Source organism: Thunnus thynnus, chromosome 19 (assembly GCF_963924715.1).
Source record: "Thunnus thynnus chromosome 19, fThuThy2.1, whole genome shotgun sequence".
NCBI lineage: Eukaryota > Metazoa > Chordata > Actinopteri > Scombriformes > Scombridae > Thunnus > Thunnus thynnus.
In genome coordinates this window covers 16,767,401-16,780,816 of record NC_089535.1, presented here as the reverse complement: position 1 = coordinate 16,780,816, position 13,416 = coordinate 16,767,401, and the positions used below count along the sequence as shown (strand labels likewise).

At 38.8% G+C, this 13,416-nt stretch overlaps 1 protein-coding gene across 1 annotated transcript; it reads right to left on the bottom strand.

Annotated features, from left to right (window-relative positions):
- Positions 1-530: 530 nt before the first annotated feature.
- Positions 531-9,936, bottom strand: slc5a1 (solute carrier family 5 member 1). Its single transcript, XM_067574707.1, has 15 exons — positions 9,694-9,936; positions 9,145-9,216; positions 8,613-8,717; positions 8,335-8,394; positions 7,624-7,728; positions 7,413-7,518; positions 6,860-6,940; positions 6,542-6,750; positions 5,579-5,714; positions 5,350-5,457; positions 5,118-5,268; positions 4,163-4,331; positions 2,748-2,963; positions 2,510-2,615; positions 531-2,411 (listed from the first exon to the last, which is right to left on the bottom strand). Exons 1-15 carry the CDS (start codon positions 9,829-9,831, stop codon positions 2,197-2,199), a joined length of 1,977 nt encoding a protein of 658 aa, XP_067430808.1. The 5' UTR covers positions 9,832-9,936; the 3' UTR covers positions 531-2,196.
- Between the last annotated feature and the right edge of the window lie 3,480 nt (positions 9,937-13,416).

Here is a 13,416-nt window from a genome sequence, read left to right as displayed (position 1 = left end):
TTATCATTATTAAAAATGCCATCAAAACTTTCATTTTATTTAAGCTCCTCTTCTTCCAACAATGACTCACTGTCATACTAGAATACATCACAATCACCAATTTTCAAGGAATTCAAAACATGTCTGGTTTCATTATTCCTCAGAATGAGTAAGGTGGCTGACAGATGGTGTTTGGCATGCAGCACTAAAACAAAAATGTCTCATCTGACTGTTGAGAGTGAGACAAGCCTCCGTGACGGTTGACCTTTGAATGTTACCTTACTCACCACGCAGGCCAGCACAATATCAGCACCAGACAAGAGATATAAGGTAATATGCAGCTGGTGGAGAATAACTGAGTCAGGGATAAAAGAGATAAAACTGCAGGGAACAAAGGAAGGAAGTCCAAGGCAGAAATCATAAATCATTCAACAGTAGTGCATATATTCAAGGCTTACATTAGTGCTGTTCACTTACGTACATTAACCACAGAAGAGCAAGATAATGCATCATAATGGGAATGACTCACAGGTCTCACACAGTATATTAAAAAGTGATCATGTTTGTTTGTTATTCAGCGTTTATTTACGAAGTCAATAAAAGATAGCACAATATACAGTAAGAGCTGATTTTACCAGAAATTTAATGTGTGATTAAATAAACATCAAAATAGTATCCAATATTTTTAGCAAAGAACAACAGTGACCCACTAGAGGGAAGTAAAGAGAGTCAGATGGTGCTTTATGCAATTCACAGCCCTTCTTTCCTGAGATGCTTTTATTCATTAACACCTAAAACAACATACAGTAAGCTGCACAGATTTAAGATATGATAGCAGTCATGGACTTTTAGCACACACAATGTGAAAAATGAGGTTTAGGTTGAATGAGGTAGCACATACCGTAATTATCTTCTATCTTCTCACACATCTATTATGTGTTACAGTTAATTTACTGGTATTTGTTTATCCCTTGATCTCTCTTTTCTCGTGTTTTTAGGCTCTAAAACACATAGCCAACCTTGTCCTTTCTCATTACACTTACACTCATAAAAGCAACAATACAGACAAGGAAGAAACTCATGCTTAACACTGGAAGACCTACAAATGTGAAGAGTTCAGAACAATGTGTACAGATGTGTGAATATTTATGTGCAATGAATGTGTACTGTGTTAATATATTACAATACAGCTTACTGTGTTACTTCAGGGAAAAAGAACAGAAATGAAAATGATAGAAAATGACATCCCACAAACACTCTTGTAAGAGTCTTGTGTAAAGTAATGAAATATAATAATAGTTTTAGATAGACTTTATAAAAATATAATTTTACAGCATGACCTGGAGGAGTTCAGTAGCCACACACAACATATATACAATAATAGTTTTTACAGGTTGCTAAATTTTATACAAATTTCCCTGAAATTTTCTGAGTAACTTGCAGGTATTTAACTGTTAACTTTTAGGACATTTTACTGAGAGGGTTATGCAATTTGTTACAAATTATAAGAAAACACAGAAAAAAGTGAGTAACCACTCATTGCATTTGGGTTAATGTGTAGTTGTTAATTTGCAAAAAAAAAATCTTAATAAATTAGACTCTTTCTTTAACTGACAGAAAATATATAGTTTTCAGTGTGTAGTTTTGTGTGTCAAACACTATACTAGCATATTAGTAGCTGCTGTGTAACTGTTAATTCTTAGGATATTTTTTGAAAGAGTTGTGTATTTGGTAGTATACAGGAAATGTGCTCATTTTAGAGTTTTTTTAAGAAACAACCCAATTTGCTAGTATGTAGTTTGACACACAAAACTACACACTGAAAACTCAGTATTTTCTGTCAGTTAAACAGTCTAATTTATTAAGGTTTTTAAGCAAATGAATAATTATGTATGAACCCAAATAAAATGAACTTACCAACTAAACCAACTCAACACTTTCATCTGTTTTTTCTTTCCAAATATTCCAGAAAAAACACCCTCTCTGTAAAAATCTCTGTTAAATACCTGCAAATTACTTAATTTACAGGATATTAGAATAAAAGGGACATGTAAAATAAAGCGTTACTTAATGACACAGAGTAGGAGGATATACATGTGCATTATCTTATTATAGAGGGTTGTGGGCTACAGTTCTTTGGTCATAAATTACATTCGTCTAAAATGCTGTCACTTAAATATAAATTATCCTAGAGCAATTGGAGTCAGTCAGTATTCTTTAAGCATAAAAACCATGACAGAAGACAGCCACGCCCAGGAGAATGATGGCATTGGCGTTGACAATGTTCCTCCATAGAGGCCTCTCTGTGGTGTCTGTGAGCTTCTTCTGCAGCTCTGCCTGCTCCTCTGCACTCAGCTTCGGGGCCTTTTTGTCCTCCAGGCCACAGAAGCACATCAAGGCCTTCTTGCACAAGCCTGGCTCCTCCTCTGGTTCTGTGATGGAAGAGACAAAGGGAATGAGGAAGGTCTGCTTGTGCATGTGTACAGTACATGTGTGAATGCATCTATATTTCCACTGTGTATGTGCTTACCCTCCATGCCCATAGAGTCGGAATCATTATTATCAACCCAGTCTTCTTTTTCAAGGTCCACCCTCTCCTCCGTACGGTTCCTCAGGCTCCAGCACAGCCTATACAACTACACAAACAACACGACACATGGGCGGAAACAAATTATTTATAAAGATGGTTATGGCATTGTCTTCCACTGAGTGGTCATATTTGGGGAAATGAATGATTTATCCAGCCTTATCTCACAGAGGCCACATACATGCTTGTCGTCGATTGGTTTGGTGACGAGAGAGACTCCCAGGATGATGATACAGGAGATGACAAACAGGATGATGGAAAAGTAGAGATAGTGAACTCCACATATGATGGTGGGACAGTTACTGGGGTTAACACAGCTACCTGTCCCATAAGCAAACTCAGCAATCATCCTGGACAGGCCTATAAGCAGGCCAATCATGAGGCCATAAAACGCACCCTGAGGAAAGAGAGAAGTAGGAAACACTGTCAGTTTAGACATAAACACATAGACTTGAAGGTTCACACTGACCATTAGAAGATCCCATTTCAAATATGCTTACAATGTAAGTGATGGGGGCCAAAATCCACAGTCCTCATATTGAGCAAAAATTTACTCAAACGTTTACATGAAGATATTATGAGGCTTCAGCCATCTGAGTCTCTCAATGGTCCGTATGAATAGGAGGAATGATTATAGCAAGAAAAATGTGTCAATGTTCATTTGGCCACCTGACTGTTGTTTTAGGGCAGACTTGAAAAACTGTGAAAGAGTCTACAGCCATGCTAGCAGTACTCTGAGGCAATAGGCACAGCTGTGCTTTGAGCTGAATGCTAACACTAGCATACTGAAAACATGCTCATAATGAAAATGCTAACATGCTGGTGTTTAGCAGGTTTAATGTTCACCATATTCACTATCTTAGTTAGCTTGTCAGCATGCTAACATTTGCAAATTAGCACTGTACACAAAGAACACCGGAGGCTACTGAGAATGCCATTAGTTTTACTGGCATTTTATCATACATTAAAGTATTAGACAAACTGAAACTGAAATAGTGGATGATTAACAACAATAAACCAGAGTTTCAGGATGCAGCAGGAGCATTGGAGGGAGAGGTCAGTTGAGGCAATAATGACAGCAGCATTAGTAAGAGTGAGTTTTTCAAATCTTAAGAACTTTCTTACAGACTTGTTTGAATGTGAGCTGTCACTGTATGAATCTGCTGATAACTGAAACTGATCAGCTGATGGCGTGCATGACTTCTGGGTTTTTCCTCAGTTAATGTGACAACCATAAGAGTGAGAAGCAGATTAACATAGGGTACATGTTCACACCACACTTTTTTTTTTTTTTTTTAAAAAAAAGGCCCTTTGACCTTAACAGCACTTTTCCAGATCGTATAACATATGTCCATGTTGCTTTTTAACTGTCTCTAACTTCTTTACCGTCAGAAGACACACTATTACACAAGAACTCAGAGGACGCAGTAAAAGTAAAGGTTACCAAAGAAAGACCTTTGGCCTGTAATTACTTAAGATCCTTATAATGAACTGCATCTGACCTCACTCAAAACTTCCATGTTTTTAAATGTAACAGGCATTATCATTTGCAATGTCCAGCATTACACAAGAGTAAAAGATGACGTGGGAACTTACAGACTCATTAACACGTTTGCAGAAGATGGCAAGCATGAAGACAGCTGCAACGGGTGGTGTGAGGTAGCTGGTGATGGACTGGATGTAGTCAAAGAGCTGACCACTCTGGGCTGACTGTACCACAGGGATCCATGCAATACTCACACCAATCAGAACCAAAATGAACACCCTATACACAAACAAACACACATGTGGAGATAGTAGCAGGCACAAAGGAATTTTAACAATCATCGGAAATCATATCAAACAAAACACCACTCAACACTCTGTGTAGATTCATGACCAAAACTTTGTGTACGCACAAAGCCAGAAATATGCATACTCATTTTTTTATGCCGAATTTGCATGCCATTTCACTGATTGTGTTGCACTGGTGAGGTTCTCCAACAGCATAACAGCTGTCATTACGTGCCGCTATTACGCATGGCAGTGCGGCTCCTCATAACATCCATATCATTAATTTATCACATGGACTATAAACCATCGTCAGTAGTGACACCTCAGAAATGTAATAAATGATTTGGTTGTAGCACTCTTATCTAAACTGAGGTATGACACATCTAAAGATAAAATAAATAAAATGTTGACTCCTATGTTAATGATAAAGAATGATAAAATTAATCACATAAAGTAATAAATCAATGTTGCATTTATAAATGTGACTGGCATTTTACAAATCTCTGTGTAAAAAAAAAATCACACCATCAGTGCTGCTGGTTATCAACCAAAACAAACAATGTTTTACTAAAACATTCTGTTACTCTTCTTATATTTCATCTCTACCTCATCACATCACCCTCAGATCGCTTTAGAAAAACATGTGTATGCCTGGTCTGAAGAATACGTGAAGTGCGCACATTCTGTTTATAAATCCCAGTTTATGTGCGGGAAATGGCATATGCATTGTTTTTGTACGTACACATCGTTTATGCATCTGGCCCCAGACGTGTTTTACCTGCCAGCGATCATGAGTTCCTTTTCACTGGCGGTGCGGCGAATCTTAGTGTAGATGTCCATGGTGAAGAGAGTGCTGGCACTGTTGAAGATGGAGGTGAGGGAGCTCATCAGAGAGGCCAGCATCACAGACAGCATGAGACCTCGTAGACCTGAAATAGATAGAATAACAGATTTAAAGAGGGGCGAAAAAGGCAGATCAGCTCATAAGACAAAGGTCTTCAGCCACCCACCATCGGGCATAAGATCCACCACCAGTTTGGGATAAGCGATGTTGGTGCAGCCCACACTGGCCCCGCAGTATTTTACACATTCATCAGGGTCCACACATGCCACCACATCTGGAATAAGATCAGCAGGATGTTAAGAATGATTTAAATCCACCATTATCTCTGTGGTAAGATGAGTTGCATCAGCAAACACAAGTCACATGATGAGCTTCAGCAACTAGAACACACTCACCAGCGTAGAGGATCCTGCTGATCATCCCGGGGAACACCATGAGGAACATAGGCAACAGCTTCAGGTAGCCACACAAGATGCAGCCAGCCTTAACATGAGATAAATTCTTGGCTGAGAGGCAGCGCTGGACAATCACCTACAGAAAGACAACATGCCACAGTTGAGGGAAAAAAAAGTACATTCGTAAGTACGTTCGTCCGTCTCTTAGTACTTTACAACTTCCCCAGTCTTTCTGTTGCGCAGCCCTAGGTCCAATTGTTCCTACCAAGTATCAACTATCACAGCTTGAGGCTGAGACCAATGCTCAAGCCGGCTCCAGGACTTACACTGTGTCGGACTATTGTTGCAATATTTTGGTAAGTTTAATGTTACTTGATTACAATACCTGCCCGGTTAGCACAATTTAGCTAAAGTAGCTAATATAACCAAAGTGTGCACGACTCAATGTTCCCAGTAAGCTGGTGTTTGCTTTGGTCCAAGGAAGCGGTGCATGTTTCCAGAGCATGAAAGGCAACTCCCCACCCATTTATTTGGAAGGTTGCAGGCTATCAGTGTACGGTGTGGCACCGGTGTGAATCACTGATGTGTTTTTAATAGTCTTTGGTCAACAATGGAGGTCTATGGCACAGTGGAATAAGCTACATCTTGCTTTGGTTACACAGGCAATACTTGGTAGTAGGATCAATTCACTGTTGGTCTTGGACTTTCATGGGTTTTGTTGACAGTAAATAAAACAAGATATCACTAGACATATACTCTTATCTGTCTAGTCACACCAAGGTCTAAATAAAAGCATGTCTGTGCTGTCTGGCAAAAACAAATCAAGATAAAGGTGCATAAATGTGTGTACAAATATGTAGGGATTAACTGAATGAGTCTGTCTTTATGACTACTGATAGTTGATAGCACCAGTAAAAGTGGTCACACAAATGCCTAACAGTGCTGCCCATTTGCTTGACTGACCTGATCAGTGCACCAGTACCAGGTGGCCTGAATGGTGAGTCCAAACACCAGGCCAGGCCATGGCAGGTCTCCTGTGATCGGATCCCTAAAAATATGGAAAGAGTCTGCCCGAGGCTCGTAGCAGCTTTCACTGATGTTACCCGTGATGGCAGGGACGGCGGTCATGTAGCGGTCCATGAAGTTTTCATAACCTCCCACCTCATGGAAAGCTGTGGACAAGTGTGTAAGTTAGACTAATTTACAGTGATTTGTCCTCTTGTAATAACCGATATAAAAGCAAAACAGCAAAAGAATAAAAAAAAGAAAAAAACACATTACCAAAGCCCATAAGGATGAATGATCCAACAATCATGATGACAGTCTGTAAGGTGTCTGTGTAGATCACTGCAGCCAGTCCACCTGAAATACAACATGTGATGCCATCAATTTATATATTCTGCATTCAAAATCATTGCCTGTAATGCACATAACTGAACTTAATGGAGAGAATACAATCAAAATAACTGTGTGTATGATCCAATTTATTACACCAAATTAGGTATTCAGTGTTAAGTGGTGTTATGTAAGTGCTTTTCCACTGCTCATCCTATAACACTAAAGTACAGGTGTGGATGCATTGTTACAAAACAGCAACAGAAGGCCAATTGCTGCTTATCACAGTCCATGGGTAATTAACCACAATAATACACCACAGATAAAGTAACCAGGGAGAGGGAGTGTGTATGTCTCGTCTCTACTTATAGCCCTGAGAAGACTCAGGTGACTCATGGTGACATTCATAAAGTTGATAAGACCTCTTACTTTGGTAAACAGGTACAATGTTCCGTGATTTCAGTGGAAAAGGAAGTGAGTGTATCCAAAGTGGACAGACCTGTGACGGTGTACAGCGCAGTAATCATTAGTAGCAGGACAACAGCTAGGTAGATGTTCAACCCAAGAGCCTGATTGATAAAAATGGCGCCAGAGAACATATCTGCCTGAGTGGAGCAGAGAGGAGAAAATGTGTCATTTCAATCAATTGCATGCGACACTGGTAAAATGTTGAAATAGAAATATGGCATGAGAGTTAAGATGCGACTTACTGAGATCTTGGTGAACACATACAGGAAGAGGGACAGCACAGAGAGATAGATGCGAATACGCTGTCCTCCAAACCTCTTCTTCAGATACTCAGGCATTGTGACCACCTAAACACATCCACATGAGAGTTTTACTTTGTTATGTGTTTGTTTTACTTACTTTTGTTACCTCCCAGTTGATTGGGAGTTCATTGCTCGGTGGGGGAGCTCTTAAAGGGGACATATCATGCACATTTCCAGGTCTATATTTATATTCTGGGGCTCTGCTGCAATATATTTGCATGATTTACAGTTTTTTTTCCTGTCTCAAATAGGCTGTTTTAGCTCCTGTCTCTTTAAGCCCCCCTCCTAATGAGCCCATTCTGTTTTGATTGGTTAGGAGCTGCCTCTCTGATCAGGACACTATGTAAACAAACTATAGTAGTAGTTTAGATTTCACTTCTTTTTCCACGTCTTTACTCAAAATGGAAACATCTCAAAAACAACTTTACATGTTTGAGCCGAAATCCAAAGCAACAAAGGCTAAAGATGGACAAGGATGGCCATTTATGGGCGTGCCTGAACAATGTGACATCATCACAAGGAGGAAGGCCGAGGCCTGGGTTTTGACTTTCAGGAAGAATTTTTACATACGTTAGTAAGTTTTGGAATTTTGCCCATGTTTAAGATAGAGATCCGACATTATAACAGTATGAAAATAACAGAGCTGTTTACCCCAGCTTTAATGTAGATGGGCACAAAGAGCCATCCCAGAATGACGACCACTATGAGAGCCTGAAACAAAAGAGCACAAACATGAATAATCAGTGCTGCTATTTGCTAAGAAGTACCTAAAGATGAAGTTGACTTCTGTGTTTGTTGTGGGTAATCTACAGATTTATCAGCTTACCTAACAGAGAAAACTGATAATATCTGTGTCACAGGTTAGAAACACATTTATGTAAGAAATGATAATGATATAATTGGCACATCAGACTACTTTGATTACTCACATTCCATTCAAATCCACCAATGGCTATTCCTGCAGCTGCAGCAGTCCCAGCTATTCCTACAAAATGTCCACTGCCAATGTTGCTGGCAAACAGTGACGCTCCGATCTGTGGAGTGTATGGTTATATTTGTAAAAACATACATATATAATTTCTAAGTCTCACAACTTTTTTTGGGGGGTGAATTTCATTACAAGAAAGAATAACAAATATCATAATCATTATAACAAAGAAGATTCCAGCTGACTATGCATTTATGATATGCCATGTTGTCAGTATAATGAATAAGCACACAATTATTAATATGTTATTACTCTATAAAATGCTGATGTTAACACAAAAGGCTCATGAAACACTGCATCACACCTTTTACCAGTTATCACAAAACAATAAAAACTTGTTATCATGAGCCATAATGCTACTTTATTGCTTCAAGGTTACTGTAGTTAAGAAGATTAAGAAAGAACTCAATCTCAATAAGCATGAAAGTAAGTGTTTGTCTGTTATTCTGAGCAGCTAGATGCTAGATACTCACTGGCCACCACACCATACTCCTCCCCGCAAGGAAGAAGCCACCAACTGTGGATCGGTTGGTGCGGACCATAGCCTGTAACAGAGGGGGACATTTTAGATTATCCTTGAATGCATTTGCAGACTCTCACACACTATTCCAACAGTCACTGCATATTTGTTAATGATTGCATACTAACAGTGAACAAAAGAGTGGAAGAACATCACAAAATCTCTGCATACAATTCATCATTATCACTGACTGCACACATACAGCAAATCTTATTTAAATAAATATTTGCAACCTGAAATGTAAAATGTGTCTCATTTACTTCAAAGTGCTGCTGTAAAGATGCTACAAACAACTGAGAAGCCTCTTATCTTAGCAAATATAATTATTATTTTGAATTCTCCAAAATATAAATCATTACATTTTCCTTTTGTGGCTCAATACAAACAGAATTCGGTTTAATTTCTAAGACCGAAAACTAAACTACAACTCTCACAACCATATAACATAACATAATATAACAAGGATTTAGATAATGGTCAACGAAAAGGTTGAACAACTCACCCATACTCCGACAGCCAAGACAACCACAAAATAAACCACAATGACGGATATATCTGCTGCATTGTTAAGGGCCACGGTGGTTGTGCCGTTTCTCGCATTGCTCCTTATAAAGGAGAATCCAAAATAATCATGAGACATTTTGCTGAGAGGGTGACCAGAGAACAGGAGTGTTGGTGAAATCGCTCCTCTTTGACTGACGCACCTGTCAAAGACACTTAATGTACCTTTGGTCCTGCAGGCAGGTGGAGGTGGGTTTATGTGAGAGTGGGAAAGATGGGGAGCAGAGAGAGAGAGTGAGAGAGAGAGAGAGAGACAGAGAGAGAGAGAGACAGATAGAGATAGAGAGAGAGAGAGAGAGAGAGAGATAAAGAGAGAGTGAGAGAGAGAGAGAGAGAGAGTGAGAGAGAGACAGAGAGAGAGAGAGAGAGACAGAGAGAGAGAGACAGAGAGAGAGAGAGAGTGAGAGAGAGAGAGAGAGAGTGAGAGAGAGACAGAGAGAGAGAGAGAGAGACAGAGAGAGAGACAGAGAGAGAGAGAGAGACAGATAGAGATAGAGAGAGAGAGAGAGAGAGAGAGAGAGATAGATAGATAGATAGAGAAAAACAAAGGGGTGTGTTCATCTAACAAATATTGTGAGTGTATTGTGTGTGTAGATATTGTGTTTGATTGAAAATGTACTGTAAATAGTTGATTCATGAATATGGATTTGAAAATGAATGTGCTAAAATGTTTAACCTTTCAGCAAATAATGTTGTTAATGATCAACCAACAAGGAAATATGTTGAGCAAAGAAACAGAGGAATTCTCGTAAAACAAAGGACCTACAGATAAACTCCATCAGCAGTGCAAATCAGTTCACTACAATTCAATTCCAACACTTACAATCAAGTTATAAACAATTTCAGTAAATTAGAAAAGTTTCGTCAAACAGCAATTAAGAAATTAAGATATTTCACAACTGAACAGCTGCCTCCTTGTAGAAGATCGTGTTACCATGAAACCTCTGTTACATAGTCCCCAATTGCCCTCTCACTGCCCTCTCGCACTGACTTTGACACCTCTGTCAATGAGTAAAATGGCAATATGCACGGTTGTTGATAACAAATCCCACTGATATTTGGAGCATCAGACGAAATGATATTAACACCATAGCAGAGTAATCAAGGAAATACTGAATCATAAATATAAATAGATTACTAATTTTAAAATATTAAGTTCTGCCAACAAGGAAATATTTTCTCATTCACTGGAAGTCTATGTCAAACAAAAAATCCCCGACATCACCCCACTCACAACAACAACTTAACTCTTTATCCTCATAACACTCAAGTGTTTATCTGTGTATTAATTATTAATCAAAGGCCAGTATTTTGGGAAGGGTGCAACAGAATCACTTGCCATAATGATGATTCATGTTAAACCACCTCCAAAGAAAGGCATGTATGATTCCTGGAGAAAAAAAATAAAACAATAAATACCGTACAGGTATAAAGGAAGCAGCAGCCACTAGGTGTCTCTATAGGACAGTGAAACTAATCTGAAATAAGGCGACTTAAAGCTTGTAAATAAGGTAAAGATATTTAAGGGTACAAATCTCACTCAAAAAGTGAGTCAAAAAGCCCATTCACACAGGTATCTTCACTTTAGCCTGATTAGGCCTCTTCTCAAGACTGTGTGGGTGTCAACGGACTGTACGTGACTGACAGCTCTCTCTCACTCTCCTGATAGTTTTGCTGCAGCTGTTTGGGTGGGACAATTTATAATGTTACCATTTTTATGACTTTCATGTGACATTCCTAGCATCGCTGCACCCAACCTTGACTAAAGGTCTAATTAGCAAGAGGAATTAAAAACACCTGTGTGGGTGTTCAAAGGCCTTTAATAATATATTTGCTCTGCAAGAAAATACCAGTGAAACATGATGTGTGTACTGTCTGCACGGACATTCATTTAACAGGTGTTGGCATTGGGAAATTAACATAAAATTGTTTATTAAAAGTCTTGTTATAAACAGCAACCCAGAAGAACACATTGGTTACTGAAATATTACATTTTCACTGGTTCAATAAAGAAAATGAACACTTTTCATGATATGAGAGTGATAATTAGTATTTTACTCTTTGTTTCATTTGGTCATATGGAGGGTTTATAGGTTGTGTGGTAGTTAATGTAATGATAGACGGGGCAAACGTCCACTGAGCAGGACCACACCTGTAACACACTGCACAGTTACAGGTTGGAGATTAAACACCCAAAAACACCCATTGAGATTTTAATTGAGCCATATCTGTACACACAAGCTAAACAATACATCTTAGAAATGTGAAATATCCAAATCATGAAACAAAGTAGTCGTGAGCGCATCCACAAAACCTCAGTGGGACAGGTGATGGATACAAAAAACAATTAAACTAGATACAAGGAGTAGCATCACACTGAGCCAGAGCCCTCATTACTTTATTTAGACATCCTAATCATAACCTGCTGTAATTAAGAATGCAATTTAGTAATTAACCAATGTGTTAATAGCCTTGAGTAAACATCAACCAAAAAATACTGCTATCTAATTTGCATTAAATTAACAGTGATTTGTTTATTGAAGGCTGTTGTATTGAATTCCATTAAGTGTATCTTATAAACTCACTTAAGCCTTACTGAGCCCACTGTTGTAAGCCCAGAATCCAATTTACTTTCAACATTTGCGTCATTCCTCACCACCTATGTCCCAGTGTTACCAGACCGCTTCGACTCAGTGAGTTGGCTGCTTGCAGCTTTATTTATCATTATAATGCTGACACCGGTGTCCAAGGTTATAGTGCTCTGTCACGGCCAGAAGCTGTGAGGAAGGAGGAAAGGAGAAACTAGAGAGAGAGGAATGAAAATGTGTTTGCTTTTGTTAATGAACTTGCATTAAGGAAATTAATTGGATACATGATAGTTATACTGTATGGTAGAAATATAAAACCAACCAATAACTGGATTGCACAAAAATGCCATCTCAAGCATTATCCCCAAATCAGAAAGAAAAAATGTAGATGCAACATAATTTGTTTATTCCCCAGGGGAGGAAATTAAACGCACTTATGGTTTCACATTTATTCAGAAATCAGCCTCAAGAAGAAGTAAGGAAAAAGGTGAGAAGGTATAATACTTGTGTAAACATTGTTATTTGTGTTCACATCAAACATGTCAAACCATTACAGTGACAGAGCAACTACCACCACAGCATTCTACCTAAATGCCTGGATGGTGAGGAGAGGGAGCAATATAAAGGAGTGATGGGATGGGAGAGTTATCAGACTGGTACTGTTACAAATGGCTGCTTAAAATCTCTAAATGGGGACAATCAATATTCACTTGAATGAGAATCAATCACTGGAATGAGGCCAGTGCTCTGCGTTGATTAAGGCTCAGTCACACTCGTTGATTTCAGCCCTGATTTTAAACCCAAGAGGAGACTCTGGCCTTCTAATAGCTCCTGACAGGTCCAGATTTTTTCTGATGTTTTTTGATTTTGCGTGTCCCAGTTTACTTCTGTGTTCACCAAAACTGGAATCTGAGTATAATAATCCTGGCAAGAGCTGGTTGGTGTTTAAAACACAAACACAGAGTCGATCACATCCCAGGGTAGCAAGACCACAAACAAACACTGACTGATTAGTGCAAGGCATCGATCTCTTACAGGACTTCAGTGCCTATACAGTAGTAGTCTACATAAAAATG